The 25,182-nt window shown below is 41.5% G+C and overlaps 1 protein-coding gene across 2 annotated transcripts in view; it reads left to right on the top strand.

Moving 5' to 3' along the window:
• Window positions 1-25,182, top strand: part of USH1C (USH1 protein network component harmonin) — a 3,114,702-nt gene that overhangs the window by 2,579,724 nt on the left and 509,796 nt on the right. For both annotated transcript variants that reach the window (XM_044082874.1, XM_044082873.1), the window contains one exon: window positions 11,982-12,023. In XM_044082874.1, the coding sequence (XP_043938809.1) occupies window positions 11,982-12,023 (42 nt within the window). The remainder of the gene's footprint in view (window positions 1-11,981; window positions 12,024-25,182) is intronic.

Below are 25,182 nucleotides of genomic sequence, written 5' to 3'. Positions count from 1 at the left end.
TCTAATACAAAAAACTTAAATGTGTGCTGTAAACCTTTATTCTTAATATGTCGTGCCAAAGCATTACTCTCCTTCCCATTTCTAATATCTCTAATGTGTTCCAAAATATGCACCTTAAACAAGCAGTTGGTCTTCCCAATATAGAAAACCTAACGTACTTCACAGTAACTAAAATGGACTATATTATGGGTTTTGCAATCGGCGTAAAACTTACATTTGATCACAAAACCTGCCTGTGGGTGTTTATAACTAAAACCTACTTGAATATAGTTACAAGCAGAGAAACCACTGCAAGGACACATCCCATGTCTCTGTGAGTCTATCAACACTTTACGCTTATAAGGTCTATAGTATAGCTGTCTTTTCAATGACATTATTTCTACAAGAAAAATAAGGTCAATCTTCTACTGTCCTCCTAAGTTCATCTGACACCTGTAAAATGTTCCAATTTTTTTGATGATGTCACAGAAGATGTTCACATCACTCAAATACGTCAAGGGGACCATAATTCTATTACCTTCAACCCATTGGTCCACACCATCAGCAACTATATTATAATCAGAAAAATAGAGTCTACCCTTCAACTCTTTCCTTCAAGGATTGTTGAATACATACATCTATTTCTTTCTCTGAATAACCTATCAATAAAATATCATGCTTCAGCATCTGTAAAGCCACTGCCAACTGTGCATCATCACATTGGGTGGGTGGCCTAATTGTTAAGGTGTTTGCCTTACAAACACAAGGTGCAGAGTTTGAGTCTCACAAGGGATAATTGGCTAGGCTAAAAATGGCTCACAAGGGCAGTTAGCTTAGTACTAACCTAACCTATGATCATTATGTAATCACATAACCCTTAAGATTTGCCCTCTTACAACATTCCTAGACACATGTCTGGGATGCATGTTGTTCTTATGTCGAAGGGCATTCTTTCTACTTGGTTTCCTGTAAAGGCCTGTTTTTACAAATCCTAAATCTTTCTTACTGTGACGTCAAGAAAATGGATCTCATCCCTTGAATACTGACTAGTGAACTTCAAAAAGGATGTCATAGTGTGTAAATATTCCATAAAATTATCAAGTATTCAGAAAACCCACTGCATATTAAAAATATATCATCCTTGAATCTAGTATACCAAATAGTGTGTCTAAAAAACTCATTAAGTAATACTAAAACCTCCTCCCATTGTGCCAAGGCCAGGTTGGCGTAGCTATTGGCACATGCTGTGCCCAGAGCCACACCAACCTTCTGAAGGTAAAATTCATCTTTAAAAACAAATACATTATTCTCTAGAATAATATCTAAAAGCATACAGATCATATTCACTTTATCATTAGAAAAAACTTGTCTCCCATTCAGGAATTCCCTGATGTTCTCTACCCCCCCCCCCCCCACGTATTGGGAATGACTGTAAAAAGAGACTCAGTACCCATTGTCACAAAAATAAAATCACCTGTAATATTGGATACATTATTGTATAATCCAGTTAAAAAAGACTTTGTATCCTTCAGTACATTGTTCACAGTGTCCAAAATAGGACGCAAGGTTTTCTCCACATAAATGAGTAGTGGCTCTGCTGCCCAACCTATACTGGAGACTATAGCCTTAACCATAGCCTTATGCACTTTGGGTAGAACATACAATATTGTAACAGTGGGATATTCCACATTAAAGTACTTAAACAGATCTTCCTCATTCAGGAATTATTGATAAACTCACCAAACTAGGCATCAACCCCTATATTGTTAGGTGGGTTGCAAATTAGCTCACAGATAGAACCCACAGTGTGAAAGTAGCGGACTCCAAGTCAGACTGCCGACCAGTCAGGAGAGGAGTAGTCCCACTGGGATCAGTCCAGGCTCCTCTCCTGTTTGGCATCTACTTCTAAGAAGTCCAGGCCAACACGGAGGGACTCTGGCTGACCAAATTTGCAGATGACTGCAAGCTGGGAGCCATTATTAACTCCCCAGGTGATGCAGACATCATACAGAAAGGCCTTACTGAGACCAATGACTGGTGTTGAAACCATGGCCTTAAGCTTAATGTCGAAAAATGCGTCGTCCCCTTTGGGGAAAAACTCATTTCCCACTAATTACGACATTGATGGGAGCCCACTGAACACTGAAGGCATTATAAGAGGTCTGGGGACACAGGTTGACAGCAACCTCTCCCTTGACCACCACATTGCCACTGTGGTCAGGAAGTCCTTCTATGTGGCACATCTCATTACAAAGGGTTTTGCATCCAGGAAGAAAGAGGTCATCATTTCTCTCTACTCTTCCTTCATTAGACCAATCATAGAGTATAAGGCCCCATTTGGCATGTACCTCACTAGACACCTGCAAAAGCTGGAGAGGCCACAGAAGTACCTCACAAAGAGGATGCTAGGCCTTAAACACATGTCCTACATGGACAGACTCAAAAAACTTCAGCTGTTCTCTGTCTCATATCGTCTACTAAGAGGCGATCTCTGCTTGACTTACAAAGCCATGTCTGACCCATCTCTGTTAGAAATGCAACATTTAAAGAAATCCCATTCCCTCTGCACCACACACTTCAGAGACCTCAACCTCAGTACCACAACCAACAGAACTTGCTGGAGGGACATGTTCATAACCCAGAGACTGCCCATGCTCTGGAATAGACTTCCCATACATGTCAAGCAAGCAGCTCACTGGCCTTCTTCAAGAGAAATCTTGATGAGTGGATGGGAAATAGAAAGTTCACCCCGGGATCACTCCAGTTACTCTGCTTGATAGAGGCACTGGGAACTAACATCTGGCGGCACAATGCCAGGGCACTTCTATGGGCTAGGCTTGTAAAGCATTAGCCTAGTACCCACCTATGTACCTATGGTATGTACATTGTGTGGCCATTGAATGGATTGTAACTATATACACAATCTTGAGTTTGTTGCTTTTGGTATGACCACAGGATATATATTTGCAGAAGCTATGAAAGACATGAAATGTATGTTGGGTCACAGCAGATGCTAAGGACAGTCAGTAAAAAGTACCCTAACTCATTTAACAAATAAATAGAGGAGTTCAAACGTCTGAATCCTTTTTAAAGAAATCTAACACTTGATACCAAGTATTCTCATTTAACTATTACCATTAGTCACTTAATAAATAAATACATACAGTCATACACATATGCATACATAAATAAAAGAATAATATGGAAAAATAAAAGCTTCAAACTTCACACCATCCTTTCCTGATGCATCTTAACATTGCTATTGTCCTTTGTACTGCATAGAAGCTCTTATTTTTTAAATGTGTTTTTTTAAGCAGTAAATGTATGATATTATTGACTGACTGCAGTGGTTTGTGATTTGCAAGGGACAAGACAAAAATCATGGACAGTTGAGAAGGATATGGTGGTGTCCATATGTGGGAGGCTGCTATATGGCTGAACATCCATGCTTATGATTTCCGGACAAAGCTAGGGAGAACACAATGCAGCACCAGGGAAATTTGTTTAAAATATTACTCCAAATCACTGAAAAGGTTAAGAGAGAAAGGTCTAACATTATGACCCAGTCTGTCAGCAGTAAGAAGAATGAGTTATGCTTGGCATTATTGACTAACTGTAATTATCTCTGATTTAAGTGTGGCAGGGGAAGACTGAGGATATGTAAGGGATGTAGAACAATTGTTGGTTTGTGTGTGTGTTTTTGTATGTGTGTGAGATCGCAAATAAGTGGGATGCCAACGTCATGTATGGACCACCAGGGGTGATTACAACAGCAAAGTGACAGTACTAGCATTAACGCCGTGTGATTCAGAGAGATGCATAATAGCTCGTAATGAAGTATTTGCTAATTGTGGTTATTGTTTCTCTGAATTGTATTTCCCACTATCCAGGAATCAGTCCCTTTTGGCCACAGTTCTTATCACCCTTTCTGGGATTCTTTCTGAATCCCAGGGAGTGTGGTTGTGTGTTATTTTGATTGTTAAAAAACACAAATATCTTCAAGTTACATTATAATTTAGTGAAATTCAGTATTCATAAGTAGGATTGTCTGAACATGCAGTAGGTATGATCAAAACAGCAGTGTATTCCAACTTCAGAAAATGAGAACTATCCCAAACATTTACTATATTTCTTCTCAATACTTAGTAACACAATACTTTATATGACTGTTCTTACTTACAGGACCATATTCTAGATTCTTCTTGGAATTTTATGAAAAATTCTAGTTTCTAAGTTTAAATTCTGTGGAGATGTCACTTGTATTACTCTGTTGGAGCCATCAGTTCCTTATGTTGAAAGTTGAATTCATATCTACAAATTAAAACATTGAACTTTTCTTACATTCAAAAGATTGGTAAGTATGTTAAGAAAGGCAACATCATACACTGGAAATGTAATAAATAATTAAAGGAGTCATGGAGTATTACTTAATGAAATTTTGGAATGAGTTTCTTAATGAAATTTTGGAATGAGTTTCAAAATGCTGCTTAGTTGTTATTGGCCAACAAATTTGAATTTACAAAATTTATTCTCTTATGGTATTCCCTTTGTCCACCTTGACTGATGGGTTATCCTTTGTTGTGGCAGAACCAAGCTGGCAGCTGCTTCAGCTGCATCAACTCACTCCAGAGATCAAACTCTTCCTTTCTTTCACAGTGAACCCATGCCCTGTCAGCCCCTTAGATATTTCTTGCCTTTCTGCTATGAACGTTTCCCAGTGCTCCCTCATACCTACTCAGGTAAGTGTGCTATATGATATTTTACCGACTCATAGTCAGAATTGTTCTCCTTTCAGTCAACGTTAACCATTTCTTTATACTTTAGTTGTAATTAAAAAAAAATATTTATATTTTCTCTGAATCTCCTCCTTTCATTCCTTGATTGGGCCGCAGCAGCATCTTCTGGATTGCTGCAGCTCCTTTTGAATCATAAGTAATTTTCAGTGTTCTTATTTCTGTTGTAGTATTTCTTTCAGTACACTGTGTAAGATATTATTCTGTCTTTACAGTACTGTACTAACTGTGGAGAAGGCTTTGGGCTTTAAAAAGTATGTGTAGTGAGGACACAAAATTCTACCTCAGGAAATGGATGACTAATGCAACATGTGCCAGTGGTCAGAACATCTTCAGGCATTATTCAACATCTGCAAAGCTTTGGGGTCTAATTCTCTTCTTTAAATTCTGCAACAAGCTGATCCTAAAGGACTTTCTTCCTACAGAATCCGCATAAACTAAAGAAGTCAGGAATAATGGAAAGGAAAAAGAGAAAGACAACAGAAAAATAATGGAAAAGGAAAAAAATAGAAAAACATGGGATCCTCCTCCTCTTTCTCCTTCTCATCCCATAAGGCATCTGTTTGATAACACAAATCCACCTTTATCAACTTCCTTGGTTTTGGTGCCTCTTCACAACAAACTTATTGTTATACCAGTTACTCCCCCCAGGAGGGAGTCAGCCAGCTGCTGGTCTTTTGAAAGGGGGCTCTCAAAATTCCTTGGCTCCCATTCTCCTTCTGTCTCTTCCATTTAGTTCTTCCACTTCTGTCAGATGCATCCAAGACATAGATTGGGAATGAGTGATGAGGGCCTTCAGCAAGGCACATATAGAATTGGGTGTCATCCTATCACCTTCTGTTTACATGGTGGATTGGGTTGACCCATGGTTTCCTTTTACTTTTGCTCATTCCCCAGCTGTGTTTTTGTGCAAGTGACTATCCCAGTGCATCCTGCTTTGGCAGCAGTTGGATCTGATCCTTTTTCTCTGATGTTGTATCCAACAGTCTTAATACTGATCCCATAGTTGCTAAATGGGTGTCAGTACCAGCCCCGCCCTCAACCCAAGTCCCTTGGCTTCATCCATAACACTGACTCATTAGATGCCGTTCATTGTCTCATGGACTTGGTGCTTGAGGTGTAAGCACTGATCTCAGTACCAGAGCTTGACTGGTTCATTAGTATCTGTGACTCTCTTTTTTGGAGCAGTCTGCCTCCTCCTCCTCCTTTTCTTCTTATGGGTTTCCTTGGGGCCATTGGGCTCCACATTGGCATTCCAGTTCTTTAAGATGATCATTTCCCATCCCTCAGTGCAGGTAGGGGATGCACCCTCTGTCTCACTTCCTCCTATTGATGTGCTTGTCTAAGTCCTTGAGTCTCCCATATTGGACCAAAGGGCAGAACAGCACCAGATACCTTCAATCCCCTCTTCACAAAGAACCCAATACAATTACAAATCTTTGGAAGATCCCACCCAAAGTAATCAGAAAAAAATACACATATTTATCACTTGTATTTCTTTTAAAGAGTCTTAGTCCATTTAACATAAACGCATGTAACTGAATCACTATTTTTTTCTTAATAAAGTTCTGGAACATATTATAAGACAGCAACATATGTAATCTAATCAAAAATACTTGAAAAAAAACAAAACACTTACACAAAAAGGATACATGAACATTGAAATATTTAAAAACAAATTGATGAAGGAACAAGCTTCTTGGCATATCCTGATGTAGGGGCATTACCCTTGTTTCGTTATTTTATTAATTCTAATCTCATGTATTATATCTGAGAGAAGGTACATTCTTTAATTTCACTCCTAATAGCACTTGCACTTTTCTGGGGTGCTGTGATCTTATATTGAGAATAATTAAAATAAGAGAATAGGGGTCAGAGGAGAACTTTTCCACCACATCATTGTATTCTAAAGCATCCATTTTTATAAATTTGATTTTGTGTGATGCTTAGTTTATTTCAACAAAGTGCAGCTCAGGCAAATCTGATTCTGCTAAATTAACCACATTCCTATAAAAAGCGACTTCTTTCACTTTTAGCCTTTTTTCTAACCTCCTTTCTTTCGGTTTTATTTTGCGTTTTCCTGTGTTATTCTCATGTACTTCCTCCTATTTACTAAATGCTTTGTACTCCTTTTGTCTTTGTCACTACCTGATTTAACAACCATTATTTTTTTGCTTGTTTTGTTTGCTTATTGGTTTCTGCGGTAGTATGCTGTATCATGCCTGCTTGCAAAAGCTTTCCTGAAACACTCTATCATTTTATCAAAGTCTATCCTCCTGAAGTCTAGAACCCTAACTTTATTGTGGCTGTATTTGTATAGCTGGGTTGATGGTGAGCCAATCAGTTTGGTGATCAGTTGTAAAATGCCTGCCTACTTCAATTTATAAAATTCTCTGTCCATCGCTATTTGAGAATAGGATGCTCAAGACATGCTGCAGCATGAGTATGTTGTGATCTTAGGAGAGGTGTCACTTGTAGGCCATCAAGAATTGTCATGGAGTTGGCTAGAGTCACAACAAAGGTGATGTAATTAATGAGTGGCATAAGTGCAGCTGTCTAGCATAGCAGCAGAATATCTGTACAGTCAGTAAACGGAAATTGCTTTGTGACTCTGATGCATAAGAGCTGGCTAGGAAGGGGATGAAGAAGAACAAGAATTTATTTTTTTGTATAAATAACAGTTAACAGCACATTGTATCTGTGATCCTTTGAAGGCGAAAGGCCGAGGTACCAGATCGCAATAAACGCATTACTGGCATGGTGTTGGTTGGACTTGTGTTTTTCTGATAGTTGCTGCTTTTCAATAGTGTATGTGGAAAGAACAAGAATTATGCCTGCTACCCTTCTTTAAGGGAGCAGGATGGGGGTGGTAAGAAAATAAGATATGCCTTAAAGGAAAACATCCATTGAAATTTGGGGACACATGGAGGGGTGATCAGGCCATACTGGAATAGTCAGGTGATATTCTGTATAACAACGGGAATGCTCCTGAGTGTTGAACTCCATCCCCGTACATTTTCTGTTGTTATGATAAAATGAAACTCTGTGCCTGGATAACTTCTATGTATTGAAATAAAAAAAAATCACATTTCTAATAACAGCGGGACTTCGAATCCACCACTCACCCCTGTAATGAAGATAGGAAAAAGAAGAGCTGATGGGTCCAAGTCATGAAATGTTCTGCTGCACAAACTTGCCAAGAGTGGAGCCAAAAATTAGTTTAAAAAGTAATATGTGCCTTGGTGACCACCATCAGCAACAACCCTCTCTTTTTAGCCATCCTGTGTATAACCTCCATCATTTTCTGATCCTTATGCATTCAAATGAGAGAATTAGCAGTGACTCATATTTGCATCATGCTAATATTTTCATTCCTGCTGTGCAGTTATTCTTCTTATTTCTTCTGTTCATTTGATTCATTTCTTTGTATAGAACGCTGTGATTCTTCCTGTTTATCCCCGATATATCCCATAAGCTCTGTAACTTAGTATGTTTACATTCTACCTATGTTTTTTGTGAATTGCTTGTATTTCTTTGGCAATATTAATACATTATTGTATCAAAAATCATTTAGGTCAAGCCTTATACTCAGTGACTTCTATTTTATTTTATATTTTCCTTCTTGACTTAGCAATTTATAAACTGCCTTTTCCTTTTTTTTGTTATTACTTCTACTCCTCTGTTTTTGTTCCAGTTACTGTAGTTTTTATTACTAAAGCTTGTATTTATAGCTGTTTATGAAATAGTATTTATTGTTTGTGAAATATTCAAGAGCTGATATTCCTAGCAGAAAGAAACAAAAGGTTAAACATGTTTCTCCATCATCTGATCCTCAGAAGGATTGCCTGGCCTTTTCACAGATCATTTTTAATGCTCTCTTGTCCCTCAGACCTCCTCCAAGAGTTAATGTACCTTCCTCTCCCTGGACTGCTTCACCTCAAAATAAGGTCAGGTAAGAAACCTCTTCAGAAGAGGAGCAATCTTCTGATGGTAAGTCACTGACCTACTCAACTCATATCCCCTCCGCACTAGATTATGCTTCCCCAGAAGAAGACTCTCATGGGGCTGATTCACCAGCAGAGGAAATTTCCTTTAGTTACACCTTGACTAAAATGCCAGAACATTTCAAGTGGGATAACACTGAAATGTCAGATGTTCAGAAATGCTACGATGACTTACTGCAAGTGGTTAACCCTAGTCCCTCAGCTGTCCCCACTATCCTTCCTGTATTCTTAGATGTATTTGCATCTTTAAGCAAAACTCCAGATTCATAGCCTCCGGTACCCAAAAGAAACTGACAGATGCCTGCAGACTGCAAGTTCTTACTCATAGCACCCTTTGCTGACCCATCGGTCATCACTGTGGCTTCAGACAATCCCTCTAGGTTTCTTCCGTCAACCTCCCTGTTTCCTTCTGATAAGGACAGCAGACATTCGAAGAGACTGGGAAAAAAAGTGTATACGTCCTCCACCCTTTCCGTTTAGGGCAGTGAGTTACCAAACCAACATGACAAAATACTCTTTAGACCTCTTGTCCCAGTTATCTAAAATCATTTCAGATGTGCCTGATTCTGAGAATAAATCTCTGGCTACATCCTTGTTAGGTGCAACCTGTCAGGTCACTCACTACTCTTATTAAATGTAGCTATGATGCTACAGAAACTTCTGCTAGGGCAGCTGTCTAAGGATCTATCCTTAGAAAATTTGCATGGTTAAGACTCCAACCCGTACCAGAAAATATCAAACCCAAATTGATGGATGCTCCTGTGGACAATTCAGCCCTGTTTGCCCTTTGGCTACTGAGCTGTTTAAAGCTTTCAGGAGAAGGGTAGGAAGATGCAGAGCTTAAAACACCTCCTGGTATCCCCTGTCCCAAAATTCCAGAGTAACTACCCTTCTAAGCCGGTTTTTGACAGAAGACAATCTGGGGCACCTCAAACTAAGACAAAAAGTCTGGAAAGAAACAACAATCATTTAGGACTCCTCGACAAGCCCCACCACAAAAACAGCCCTTTCCAGACACACCAGGGTCCATTTGACTATTTGAACCTCATATCACCCCCCACCCCTTCCACTTTGCCTTTCTCTTTCAAGTCCAGCTTGGAAAAACATTACTGAAGACTCTTGGTTGCTTTTTGTCATAAACAAATGGGTACTTCATGGTTTGGGATTCCCTACCTCCTTGCAGGGGCATTCCATAACCACCCAAAGAACAACTTTTTCCACATGTGTTGCAAAACCTGCTGGATCAAGGCACCATTCAGCATGTCCTTATTCATTAAGAGGCAAGGGGTTTTATTCCAGGATGTTTCTAGTTCTAAGGACAGAAGGCTCCTGGAGACCCATCTTAGATCCCAAAAGTGCCCACCTTCAGGATGCTCACATTACAAACTCTATTCCCTCTGATCTTACCTCAAGCCTTTATGGCCTCAGTAGACATAAAGGATGCTTACCTTCATGTTTGCAGTCATCCCAGCTACAGGAAATATGTAAGATTCTGTGTAGCCTCTGGACACTTTCAGTTTTCAGCTTTGCCCTTTGGTCTTTCGGCCGCCCCAAGGGTATTCACAAAATGCCTAGCACCATTTGTGGCGTTCTGCAGACTGCAGGGCATCCAAATTTTGCTGTACCTGGACAATCTTCTTTTCTAAGCAGACAGTCCAGAGGCACTAGAGCAAGATCTCAACCACACAACTTCCATTCTTCTTTCCCTAGGATTCACTATAAATGACCAAAAATCTGTTCTCTCCCCATCACAGGACCACATTTTTCTGGGATGTGGGATCCAAACAGATCTTGTGAAAATTTTCCTTCCCATTCAGAAGGTCCAGGAGCTCTACCCCCCCCCCCCCCCGGATCTTAACTTTGTCTTGGAAAAACTGACCTTGGCCCCTTTTGAGCCAGCATCTTCTGCATGCCTAAAATATTCCTCCTGATAAAGTATTGCTACTGGCACTCACTAATCACTTTTGCCAGAAGGGTCTCTGAACTACAGGCCCTTATGGTCTTCCCACCTTTGTTGGTGTTCCACAAGGACAGGGTATCTGTCTGCACCAACCACATCTTTGTCTAAAGTGGTAAATGAGTTATCATTCAACCAAGCTAGCCACCTTCCTACCTTTTCACTTCACCCCCAAACTCTGGAGAAAGACCTCTACACACTCTAGATGTACACAGACAGCTTAGGTTTTATCTTGACAAAACCAAGAGTATTAGGAAATCAGACCAGTTGTTTGTTTCTTTCCACCATAGAGCCCTAGGGCTTCCTGTCTATAAACAAACTATTTCCAGCTGGATTTCGAAGGCTATCTCCTTCTGCTATGAATGTCATGGAAAGAGCCTCTCTTCTTCAATTAAGGCACACTTTACCAGTGCCATTGCCTCCTCAGGCACCTTCTTCAAAGGGTTGGACACCATTTCCTTTCTGGAAGCAGCTACTTGATCATCAGTCCATACTTTCACCAAGCATTACAAACTGGACAACATATACAAATCCAGGACAGGGTTTGCTATGGCCATTCTCCATGGCTTCCTGAAAAGCTCCTCTACACCTACCTCCTCCCTGTTCTCCTCCTCATGAGCTTCTGCATTCTCCCTCATGTAAAGAGTACTGCAACAATACAATAGAAGGACATAGTTGTGTAAAATCTTACCATAATGCTAGATGTCCTCCTTTTCTCTGTTGCAGTATTCTATCCCTCCCTCCATCTCCGTGCACTTGTTCTTCCTTGGATGTACCTAGCCTACATACATATTTCTCAAGCATTCTCTCTCGGGCACTCACTTCTGAGGATGTTGCGTGTGTACGTCACTTTTATGGCCTATGTACGATAGCATCCTATGTGCAATGTACCACGCACCCTAGGGACTAAAGACTTTTGTATATTGGCTGACATTGGGGCTGCTTAGCAGGCTATCTCCCTCATGTAAAGAATATTGCAACAGAAAGGAGGACATCTAATGTTATGGTAAGATTTTTACATAATTAATGTTTATAGTAGCTTTTTGAAATGGATTTGATCTTGAATCCATACTCTTCTAGGCTGTACTTATGCTGTACTTTTTAAACTCCCATCTAATGCTCAGTGAATTTGAGAATAATGTAGAGGAATACAAGTAAACCTGTGTGCTGCTTTATGAAACTGTAAACTGAGTCATTAGTGAAAGTCACGTTTAGATGTGTTCTACTATTTTTTTTTTTTTTTTGCAGGGATTCCAGAAATATGTGGAAGACTTTGACCCGTATTCCATGGTATGAATTATTACTGTTGTTAAATGTGTTTTTGTGACATAAAATAAATAGCGGAAAGTCTGTGTTCAGTGGTAGTAAATAAAGCCCCTCTTTGCTGACTAATTTGGCACATTTGATATCAACTTCCTTATATGTATGTGACTAAGAAATATTTGCACATATTAACTCATTGTGAGGCTCATGTAGAATTAGTATGCATTGTATATGGGCATAAGGCTGCAGTATAGCAGAGGACAGTTATTTGACTTGTATTGTGAAATAAACTCCATTTTTAACAAAATTATTACAAGATTCAGCCATACATCTTAAAGTCTAGTCAGATCACTCTGTGTGCATTGTTTCTTATTCTGATAAAAAAGTTATCCTTTGTATATGGTACTGTATTCTTTAATAGATCATTTTCCCTGACTGGTAACTTTGTGTTAAACTCCAGTAGAGTGCAGTAAATATCATTAGGGAATGATGCAGTCCAGTTATCATTTATGCCCTGTGTCATGCCTACACTAAGAGTCAGTATACAAAAATACCAGGCACTAGCTGAGACAATGCCATAAATCTGCCCAGCAGTAATTGCCTACACTGAGTGTCAGTATGCTACAGATACCAGGCAGTAGCTGACACAGTGCCATAAAGAAAGGGAGGCCAGCTGTAATGCTGGTGACCAGTGCTTGACAGCAGGTTGGGTGTTAGAGAGCCAGTTGAGGGGAATGAAGATCACACTGTCACTGCCATTTTTCCTTTCTCCAGAGAAGTATGTGGATTTTTTCTACAGTTTGGCACCCATTGTTGCCAGGGCTGTGGGCATGATGCTTATTTACAGCAGCAGAGGGAGTAGTGCTTCAGTTGCTGTCTCACGATAACACTTATGAACTTGCATGTGAATCACATGCAGTGTCATTTCATGCTCTACGACCATTAGGAGAAATATCCCCTGTATAAAATAAAACATAAAAGTCCTGTACCTCTCCTCAAAAGTCATATCCCTTCTCACTTCCTCAACTTTGTGAGAGTCAGCTGGGGAAGGTAATGATGGTCAGGCTTAGAGGCACATGTTAAATTGGTAAAATAAATAAGCAAACAAATGTTACATGCACTGTGGGCAGAGATTTTTATGTGGAAGATAAACATATTTTTAGGTTTCATTTAGATTTTTTTGCTCTGTTATCAGCTCCTGGGGTAACCCGCCCTAAGTACGCTCTTCTGAAAGAGCCTTTTGTCCTGGGGTATCTCGCCCAAAGTACACTCTTTGATAAGAGCATTTTATCCTACTTTAAGGTTTCATTCACATTTTTTCTGGTAAGAGCTCTTTGGTAAGAGCATTTTATCCTTCTTTAAGGTTTCATTCACATTTTCTCTGCTCCTTTTTCAGCTTCTGGGGTAACCCGCCCTAAGTACGCTCTTCTGCGAGAGCGTTTTATCCTACTCTTAAGTTTCATTTGCAGTTTTAGGCTCCCGCACCTCCCTTTAAACTTAGCTTTTTACTTTTTATCCCCAATGTTGTAACCCGCCCTAAGTACACTCCTCTGCGAGAGGGTTTTATCCTACTCCTAGGTTGCATTTACAGTCTTAGGCTCCCACACCTCCCTACAAATTTATCCTTTTACTTTTCCCCTCCTGATGTTATAGGATAGAGGGCAAAGCTCAACCACATGTTGGTCTCCCTATTAAAGCTACTGGGACACTCGTCTGTGTACTTTCTTATGGGAGTGCTTTTGCCTATAATTCTGCTAGCGTTCATGTTCATGTAAAGCTTAGCTCTCCTCTAACTACTTTTATTGTCAGAGTGACCTACTTAATCGCCCTGATTGCGGATATTTTGTGCCCTTTCCTACTCTTAGTTGGTGCGTGCACGTGTTAGACTGCTTTACTCCTATTTGGTCATCAAGTAGTCATTAGCGACTCTCTCCTGGACTCAAATGTGTCTTAGCAGCTGGCTAATGGCTACTTTCCCTGACGACACACAAGCCAACTGATATTAGGTGTACTGTACTTGGTTAACCCCCGTGGGAATCGCATGCTTCGTGGCCGTCACCTGCAAACCACTTAGGGGACATGATCTGGACTTACTTTATGAACTATCTTGCCCCTAGAAGTAGTTAATGTTATTTTATGAACCGTTTTTAATTGTTTTGGGCTATTTACTAGAAGTTGTTCATGTTATTTTATGAACCGTTTCTAATGCTCTTTGGGCTATCTACACAGTGTGCATTATATAGTCACTATATCAGTTTCCCTGCCAATACGAGGCAGGTCTGTTTATTTTTTACAAGTGTTATGCACAGCCTGCTGTGTCTAATGTGATTGTTGCACAGTCTGCAATTTTACATCTACTTTGTTTTTCCGGACAGAGCTAAGCTGATGTTGTTTCCATAGTGTTTACTTTTGTAACACTAAAGGGTGTCTCACCAACTGTCCCTATGATTGCTGAATTATGACTGCTATGCCTATGTCTTGGTAGCCACCTGTTAATGCCTCATGATTGTGTACTGTGCCACCTTTAATATTGTTAAGTAGTGTCTGCTCTGTGTCCTTCTTGCTTGACTTAAAGATTCTGCTATCATTGTTCTTGTTGCCCTCACTCCTAATGTATACTGTATCTTTCTATTCTGCGTAGCTTTACCCCCCCTACTCTGCATGAAAGGACCTGCGTGGTCATAAAGGATCTTGTTACAAATCTACCTTCAAGCCATCCCGAGTGGTCATCCTATTCTGTTGACTCGGACTATAATCTTTCCTGTGTTTACCAGACAAGAAAGTATGTTTCCTCCCTGGTCCTAAACATTAAAGTGTATTAGTAATAGCTTCACTGTACCTCTGTACCTACTATTTAAGCTTAGTCCGACCTTTCTAGGTATCTCTTACCTAGCTTGCTTGGAATTTTTAAGACACTAAGTCAGATAGCCAGCAGCCAGACCCCTCCCTGTCCTTGTACCTGTGGTGTATTCCCCCTCCCTGACTCCTCTTTCGGAGTCACCTCTGACTACTAATTTTTCTAACTTAACCTGTATTCTGCCCTCTGCCCACTAGGGGGCACTGTCTGCCAGCTTTGATGCTATAGACTTTTCTCCAGTCTACCTAATTGAATTGTACTAATTCCCTACCTGATTTTCTTTTTCTTGTCTTACTTCTTGCTTAGCTGCTAATCTGTTATATCACTCCCTCTTGATTTTCCTCTCCATCCCACTAGTAACTCTTCTCCATCCTCTTAGCCTTTCTTTTTTCCTTCTTTTTCCACTCTATCTCCATATTTTTCATCTCCTCTTCTTTGTCCTTTGAACTACTTAAACCACTTTATACTTACCTGTGACTACTGCATTTGCCTCTGGATTTTCCTCCTCCTCACTGATTGACTCCGGGAAATCTTTTACTTACCTGCTCCAACCCGCTCCGTTCGCCCTTCGGGATCACTCCGCTCCCCTACCCCCAATTCCCACCCACCCCCACTGGTCCTAACTATATATTCCTATTACCACACCCCCTCACTATTCTTCCCCCTATCACAATCTCCTACCACTTTATAACCACACCCCCACCTCTACAACTTCCTACTTTACTTTCTCTCAGGTTTACTTCCACCCCCTTACCCTTCCACACCCTACCTTGTACTACTCTATAGCATAGCTGTATCTCTACAACCTCCTTTTACTTATTTTATTTACTCAAATCTCCCCCCAACCTACCACACGTAACATTTCACTCCCTCCTCCTCCTTACCTTATACTTCCATATTAACTTCCACCTTCTTCCCTGATACCTCCATATTCAATATTTCCCTCCACTGACTTATACCACTTATATTTACAACCTAATGGACCCAACACACAAATCAATCTATATGTACCTTCTTCTCCTAACTACATCTCTTGTGGCTTTTACTATACCTTATACACTAACCTCCTTTGAACATTTCTCTTTTCTAGAACACTTTCCCAACCAATAAACTCTCCCTACTCCCCTTAGACATACACACAAGCATAGTAATATAACCTGTACTTCTTCATACCTACTTCCAAAGTACCATAGAACAGCCCATATAACCTACTTCCTTGTCAAACGATCCACTCTCAATATCTACAAAATTCTAAAGTGTATTCAATATCCTCAAAAACACCCTCTATTAGCCGGCGATATTCATCCTAACCCCGGTCCCAATACTCATACACTCAATCTCCCAAATGACTCAGCAACACCCATCAGCACTACTCCAAATAGACCATCAAACTCCCTCCTGATAGCACACCTTAACATTTGTAGCATTAACAATAAAATTTCATACCTTCATGCACTCTTACAAGTGCATTCCTTTGATATTCTCTGCATCACAGAGACCTGGTTAAAACCCACTACCCTCGACCAGGAAATCATCTCTCCAGGGTTCAATATCCTAAGGAATGACCGGAAAACCAAAAAAGGTAGTGGAGTAGCCATTTTGTACAAATCAGGACTCCAAGTTAGCACCTTCGACATGCACCTAACAACAGCTAATAATGCTGAAACCCTTACTGCCAAGCTTCAAATTAACAACTCCAAATCTATCTATGTTATTTGCATATATTTCCCCCCAGGAAATAATATTAATACACTTGAAAACATACTTAATCACCTCTCTGCACACCTACTTCAGGAAACCATTGTCCTAGGAGACCTTAATATAGACTGGATAACCTGCTCTTTGCCCAATCCTAACAATCACATAAATCTTCACGGTTTCTCTCAAATAATTACCACTCCTACCAGAATCCATAAACCAACTAATAAAGCAACCACCTTAGACTGGATCCTTCTCAGTAGCCATAATAATACTTATAAACCAGGAACCCTTCCAGACGATATTAGTGACCACATGATAACCTATATTATTAAGCAAAAAACTCATTGTCCTAATTATAATAATGTTACAACCTTCCGCTCCAAAAAACTCTTCAATCATCAGTCCTTCCAAAATGAACTCAAAGCATGTGATTGGTCTCCTATGTTACACCTTAAACTAGATGAAGCAGTGACCTGCTTCAATACAAAATTCCTTCAAATCCTCAACTCCCATGCCCCACTTCATTCCTCCAGCATAAGGACCAAAATTTTCCCCTGGCTTACAAAACAAACTAGGCAAAAGATCCTCCTCAGAAATAAAATTTGGAACAAATGGATAGCCTCTAAAAGTCGATCAGATCATCTTTACTTCAAACAGTTGAGAAACGCCACCAAGAAAGACAGTCTCAGAGACAAAAAAGACTATTACTTTCAACTCCTACAAACCCATAAAGAACAAACTCAAAAATTCTGGTCAGGCATTAACAAACTTCTTCAACCAGGACACTCTAAAACTCCTTCACCTTCTGGATTCAACCAAAATAACTCTGACCAGATTCCAGATGCTTTCAATAAATATTTTACTGAAGCCATTCTAACCCTTGCCAATTCTATACCAACAAGCACCTCTTCACCTCTAAATACCCCTAATACTACAACTCCTACCTTTCACATGCAACCTGTTCCTACATCCCTCATTTCCAAACTCCTCCAAAAACTTAAACCCTGCACCCCTTCTGCTGACTGCCTTCCAGCAGAGTACCTGCAAATAGCAGCTAAAGCCATTGCCTACCCCATCTCCATCCTTATAAACAGAACAATCTCAGAAAGTAAAATCCCTTCCATATGGAAGGTATCCCACATCATCCCCTTACACAAAGGTGGTACATCTACTGAGCTCTCAAATTATAGGCCTATAGCCTTACTCTCACCAATTGCCAAAATAATGGAAAAATGCATACACAAACAACTACTTGACCACCTTATCCATAATAATATACTTGCCAACTGCCAACATGGCTTTAGACCATTCCATAGCACAACTACCGCTCTACTATCCTTTACTGACTCTATAAACAAAAGTCGTAACAACAGTACTTTTTCTTCTGCTCTATTTATTGACCTTTCAAAGGCCTTCGACATGGTGAACCACAACTTACTCATTGAAATCCTAAAAGCCCAATCACTTGACTCACAATCACTACTATGGTTTAAATCCTATCTTGAAAACAGACAGCAGGCAGTCCTTTGGAATAATACCCTTTCTTCTTCCCTCCCTGTGAACATCGGAGTACCTCAAGGCTCCATTTTAGGTCCTCTTCTTTTTTCATTATTAACAATCTACATATCAAAATTCCTCAAGCCACTTGCATTCAATATGCTGATGACTCAACATTAATTTGTTCTGCCAAGTCCATAAACTCTCTCCAATTCCAGACCCAAACAGTACTGCCTCCTTATGAACCCTAAAAAAACAAAACTGCTACTCTTTGCTTCTACTCCTACGTCACCTGTACCAAACTTCATAATAACCTCTAACAATGGCACAAATATAGTCCCTGACACCACAACCCGTTTACTGGGAGTTACAATTGACAACACCCTTAGCTTTGATGACCATATTAACTCAACAATAAAAACTGTCAACAAAAAACTAAGCTTCCTCTACAGACTCAAACCCTTCCTTACCCCCCCCCCAGTGAGAATTACTGTTGCTCAGACCCACCTATCCTCTACCCTGTTCTATGCTTCTGCAATTTATACTAACCTTTCTAGAAAAAACATTACTAAACTTTCCACCTGTTATAATAATATAGCTAGATTTGCTACCAGCTCCCCCTATAGAACACACCACTGTCACAACCTCAAGCAACTGGGATGGCTACAACTGGATAATAAACTACTCTACCAGCAGCTTGTGATCACCCAAAAAATCCTCTATCACCCTAATAATACCCCAATTCTTACTAATCTAATCACCCCCTACAAAAATCTCCCTACACTTCGCTCAGCTAACAAACTTCTAGTTTCTTCTGTCAAATCTAACAACAAAGCAGGGGACTCACTCTTCACCAACACAGTGGGAAAAAGCTGGAATCAACTCCCTAGTGAACTTTCCTCTCTTGCTTCCACTTAACTATACAAAAAGCATCTTAAAGAATATCTAAAAATCCTTTGGCTTTTTCCCTGCTCCAACCCTGATTGATTAGACCCAATATACAATAATTACACCAGAACCAGGTTCCTATTGCTCTTTCCTCTCTTGCGTCTACTCCCATCTGATAAAAATTAACTTTAACTGTCATCTGATACTCCATAATATAACCCTCTGGCCTCTAAACCTCTTTTCTACTCTCTCAACTCTTCTCTTCTCCACCGCTTTATGTATAAAAATATATATATATATATTTTCTTGAATTCTTTTGAGTATCTTATCCTCAAATTAAACAATGTGTTTTTAATTCATGTCATTTTTACTGTATATTGTAAACTTTTCTCTGCTAATGGTTGGAGCTTTTCTCCCTGGGCCTCTACTGAAAATGGACATATATCCAGTTAGACTAGCCCAGTCAACAAATGTAAATAAATAAATAAATATTACAGTGGGATGTATTTATTCATTTGTATTTGAAGTTGATAGAGTTGGTCCATCTGGCCTATGGCCTTTTTTTTTCTGTGGAAGACCTAATGTTGTACTTGCATTGACTTGGGGAAATTTGATCACTATACTGTGGAATTTCCCAGCTTTAAGAATTGGCGAGATTTCCTTACTGCAGTGTGCTACAACACTGGTAGCCCTTTGGAGATAGTTTGTTTGAAAGCCATTGGGGTGGCAGCAGTGGAGTAGAACATTCTGAGCATGTAGTAGAATGGATGTACTAGGAAATATCACTTTCCAATGTTGTAGAAAAATATAACTTCAGAAGTGTTGGCAGATGGTGAGAAGATGGTATCTGATATTGTTAATTCTCGTTCATTCCTTATGTGTGGGTATCGGTTTTGACCTCAGAACTGAGCCGGCCATCTTCCAAGCTCGGATTAGCTAAAAACTCTCGAGCTAAGACTCTTACCCAGAATTCTCCTCCCCCTGTTACCTCAGATTTCATTTGCCGCGTTGCCATTCGGTTGTGTCAAGCTACTTCTCTTGAGCTGAGTACAATATTTTTTGTCATACTAATCTAAAAGAACTTTTTCTCTCAGAAAAGTTACTAGATAGTTTTCTCTTACCTTATCACATTTAGCAACTATCCCTTCTTGAATCTTTTCAATCCCCTTCCTCCTCTTTAACGCGAGGTAATTTATTTTTTTACCATCATTGTTAAACCCCTTTCCTCCTTACCTTTGGGTATTTCTTGTACCATTGCTAGTATTTTTTCTGATTTTCTTTCTTTCCTAACATGGCAGATAAAAAAGGTAGTCCAGCACTTGAGATGTTCAAATTGTGGCCATAAATTACCTACTTCAGATGCACATTCCCTGGTTGTCTATTGTTTGGGTGTGCCTCATTTAACAGTTGATCCGCACTGTGGAATTTGTAAGAATTTTTCTAGCAGGACATTGATTGAGAAAAAAAATAAATTGTTATTGAAGGAGCTACTTAAATTTCCCTTTTCAGAGGCTATTTCTGGGTCGGAGGCTTCTCCATGATCCCATAAGAAAAAGAGTGATGAACATACAAAGGCCAAGTCTCTTCCTTCGTCCCCTGCTGAGGACTGCCAACAACTGAGACCCAAGAAAGCTAAGCTTTCCACTTCAGATCTGACTTCTTCAGCTCCAGCGCTTTCGGTGCCTAGACCTTTGGCACCGAGGCCATCGACGATTTCGGCACCAACTAGCACGTCCTTTACCGTATCTGTACCGAGGGGCTCCTCGGTTCAGACTTCTCCACTGGCACCGACTATCCAGTTGATGCAGACTGTTACCACATCGGCTCCGACAACTTACCTGGCACCAACTACCCTCTCAGCACCGACAATTCAGTTATTGGCACCGATTTTTTTGGTTCCAGCCTCAGTGCTGACAACCACTTAGGCACTGACCTTATCGTCGGTACAGACCATGACTTTGGCACCGATGATTTCCTCGGTGTAGACACCTGTAGTTCAGTCCAGCCCCATTGTTTTCAGTGCAGACCGGTGAGCTTGCTTCATCTTTGGATATACCTGACTCTCCCTCAGCCATGTCCGTGAAATCCACTAGAAGCCACTCTGAACAAGACATGTTGCGTCTTGTGGATCAAGTGCTTTTGGCCAGTGGTATCCCATCCCCCAGGACCTATCCTTTCTTGGGAGGTGATCACCCTTTGCCAAAGACCCCTACTTATTCTCCTCCTTCATTGCCTTTGAAGCCCCTTGATACAGCACAGTCTTCCCCCTCTACGGTTCCCTTTATGGACCTCAGTAAGGAACCGCAGTTGCCTTCCTGGCAGGAGAATTTTGCTGTGACCCAGGATGTCAGATGTGGCATACGTAATTTGGTGTTTCACACCCATCCAGGGACTCCGAGTCGGCAGGCTGAGCCACTTAGGGGAGGAGTGACCCCTGTCCTGGACACTCACCCCTCTTCAGGTGGACCGGCCTTCCAACTAATGGAGAAGGCTTTGGCGTTGGCTGGCGATACTGCATTATCAATCTCCCCGCCCTCCTCTGGACCGCAATGTACACAAGTCGCTCCTGGCAGACACCGGGCACAAGGGCCTCAGGATATACTCCCACAGGAAACCCCTTTTGCATTGTCTTCCCCAGTTTCTCCCTCTGAGGAAGTTCATCGAAAAAGCTTGTGCAAGAGGAAGCACATGGACTCCACAGAGGAGTCCCTTACCGAAGACACAGACTTTGTTGATGGGAAAGGGTCCCCTCGCAAATCCTCTGAGGTATCCTTTGGTGATATTCTCAAAATTCTTAAACAATGAGGTGACTGGCAGCCCTCGAACCTGACCTCTGAAGAGTTTGTGTTCCTGCAGGCCTTTCGCGCCCAGCCCCCTAACTCCTGCGTTAATCCACCTGCCGACGAACTGGTCTGGCTAGTCGTGCAGCATGCGTGGAAGGCTCCTGAAACCGTTGAGGCCATTCCCCAGAGGCCAGATAAAATTTGTCCCCTCCTGCTACTGACCCTCATTGGTCCAAAGGTCTTCCTGTAGATGCTGTGGTGGTGGTGGCCGCATCTAAGAAGGACCTGATGGAAGAAGAAAGCCAGACTGTCCATCCACCCAGGAAAGAGTCCCGGGCTCTGGACAGAATAAGGAAGTGTACTTTGGCATCAGCGACCTTTGCAATCAGGTCCCTGAATTATATGGCACACTTTACCAGGCTTCAAAGGGATTTAATTTCTGAGCTGTCTGAAACTTTGGCTGGTGCCATGTCTGATGAGGTCCATGACAAAGTGGCCTCTCAGCTGGTCACCATTGAATCGATTTCTAACTCCTCCATGCGCCTGATATCTCATGTATCAGAAGGAGCAGCTAGAGCAGCGAGTTCAGGCGTTGTTCTGAGATGACACGCCTGGATGCGCTTATGTAATTTCATGGAACCCTTCAAGGCTTCCTTTCTCAATGCTCCCATTGAAGCCTCTTCATTGTTTGGACCCAAGGTTAAAAGCATACTGGCCAGATATGAACAGGACGGTAAGACCCTTTCTGCCATGGGTGTCCGTTATTCTTCCCCTCAATGGGCTTTCTCCAGAAACCAGAAGAGTGGGAAGATATGGCACAAAAAGTCTCAGGGTCCTTTCTGTTACACACAGGCCGAGTTCTCCCCTAGAGGCAGAGGGGGAAACTCACAGGGAAGATACCCTTTTTGGGGCAGAGGTGGTCTGCATAACCAGGGTTCCAGGGAATCTTTTCCTGGCCAATCCTACCAGCGCTCCTGAAGAGCAGCCCAACTGTTTTCCTCTGGAGGTGGTTGGGGTCGTTTCTCTTTGTACCCTTCTGCCTGGCTAACCATCACCACTGACTCTTGGGTACAAAGGATAATAAACAGAGGTTATCATATTCCCTTCGATCTTTGTCTTGCCCCCCCCCCCAACAAACTTACCCGACATTCCACCCAGTCAAAGGGAAGAAGCAGCATTAGAGATAACAATGCTGCTAAGAAAGAGTCATCCAAATAGTCCCTCTAGACCAGATAGGATCCGGATTCTACTCAAGATTATTTTTGGTGCCAAAGAAAATCGAGGACTGCAGACCAATTTTGGATCTCAGTGTATTGAACAAGTTTGTAAGAGTACAAAAATTCCGGATGGTCACAATACAGTCTATCCTCCCACTTTTGGAAAAAGACGATTGGATGTGCTCGATAGATCTTCAAGATGCGTACTACCACATAAAAGTGGACAGGCCATCAAGAAGATTTCTGCGCCTCTGTGTAGGAGCCAGTCACTACCAGTTCAGAGTACTGCCCTTCGGACTCTCTGCAGCCCCCAGAGTGTTCACAAAGTGGATAGCATTCGTCACAGCTCACTTGCGACTACAAGGATTCCGTATGTTTCCATACGAAGATGACTGTCTCATCTCCGCCTCCACCAGACATTTATTGGAAGAAGCCGTGGCATACTCTCTCCTCACTGCAGAAAGGATAGGCATAACCATAAACTGGCAAAAATCCAATCTCACCCCATCTCAGTCCACAGAATTCATAGGGGTCATCTTGGATACAAAGAATTGCAGAGCATCCATTCCAGAGCACAGAATTCTAAAGATAAAGCAACAACTGATCCCAATCCTGTCAAGGGAGAAATCCACAGCTCACTCTGTCCTACAGCTGTTGGGTTCCATGGCAGCCTCCATCACCATTGTCCCCCTGGCCAGGTTTCACATGAGGCTTCTACAGTGGCTACTGCTCACCCAGTGGTATCCTTTTCAGTATCCTCTTTCAGCCAAGATTTGGGTAGCTCACAGGTGCAAACAGGATTTAAATTGGTGGATGACCTACAACCCGTCACAATGGCCTTGCCCCTTCTCCCCCCAGCAGCCCAAGGCTACAGTGACCACGGACGCCTCCCTGATGGGGTGGGGGGGCTATGTCAGAGACAGACAGTCCAAGGTACTTGGTCCGAATTGGAGGCCCATCTGCATATAAATGTTCTAGAGCTGAGGGCGGTGCTTCTGGTGTTGCAAGCATTCCATCCCCTGATGCTGTCTGGGATTATTGCAATACAATCAGACAACATGGCGGTGGTCTGGTACATCAACAAACAGGGCGGAACCAAGTCTTACCCCCTTTGTCGAGAGGCCATAAGGATATGGCATTGGGAGATGGCTACCAACCATTTTCTTCTAGCAACACACATTCCCGGGAGTTCCAACATGATAGCAGACAGACTCACAGGTGCATTCTACAACCTCACAAGTGGTCCCTGAATCCCTTGATAGCTACGGAGATATCAACCGCTGGGGACTTCCTTGCTGTGACCTCTTTGCATCCCCGACCAACTACAAATGCAGCAACTACTTCGCCCTGATTCTCCCTCTGGTACAGTCACCCAGGAACACTCTAGTCCACGATTGGCACTCGGGTCTACTTTATGCATTTCTACCTCTCCCCCTCGTTTCCCAGTTTCTGAAGAAAGCCCACCGGTTGAAGAGCAAAGTGATCCTCATAGCACCATACTGGCCTCGTCAAATTTGGTTCCCCTTCCTTTGGCCTCACCTGCTAGATTAACCCTGGATTCTCCATCCAACCCCGGGGTTGATCTCCCATCCGCAGAATCTGATTCATCCCAACTTGGACAGCCTGAAGCTCACAGCTTGGCTACTCCAATTCCCTTGATTGCCAGGCAGAATGATCTTTCTTTACCAGTACGTGACATTCTTATTGCAGCTCATAAGTCTTCCACCAAAATTACTTATCTAAGTAAGTGGAAAAGATTTACATTTTGGCTGAAAGAAAAGCAGGTAGATTCCTTTTCAGCACCAGTGTTAATAGTACTGGTGTATCTAGCTGATCTGTTTTAATCTGGTCTATCGGCCTCTACCATTAGAGTTCATTTGGCTGCAATATCTAATTTCCATGAGGGTGTCCAAGACTTCTCTCTTATGTCACACAAATTATGCAAGACCTTCATAAAAGGTGTGAATCATCTAAAACCCCCTTTTAGAGAACCTATTCAACCATGGGACCTGTCATTAGTTCTACAAGCTTTGACAATGCCACCTTTTGAACCAGCTTCTTCTTGTGACCTCAAATACTTGTCGTGGAAAACCTTGTTTTTGGTCGCCATTACGTTTGCCAGACGTATCTCTGAGCTTTCAAGCCTTATGCATCAAGAGTCCATACTTGATTTTTCATAGAGATAAGAGTGTCATTGAGAACTAATCCTTCTTTTCTGCCAAAAGTGATCTCTGAAATGTCCA

This window comes from Protopterus annectens, chromosome 9.part0, assembly GCF_019279795.1.
Source record: "Protopterus annectens isolate FY-2018-M chromosome 9.part0, PAN1.0, whole genome shotgun sequence".
In the NCBI taxonomy this organism is placed as follows: Eukaryota; Metazoa; Chordata; order Ceratodontiformes; family Protopteridae; genus Protopterus; species Protopterus annectens.
The sequence above is the reverse complement of the archived record's forward strand: the minus strand, read 5'-3'. Positions and strand labels throughout refer to the sequence as shown.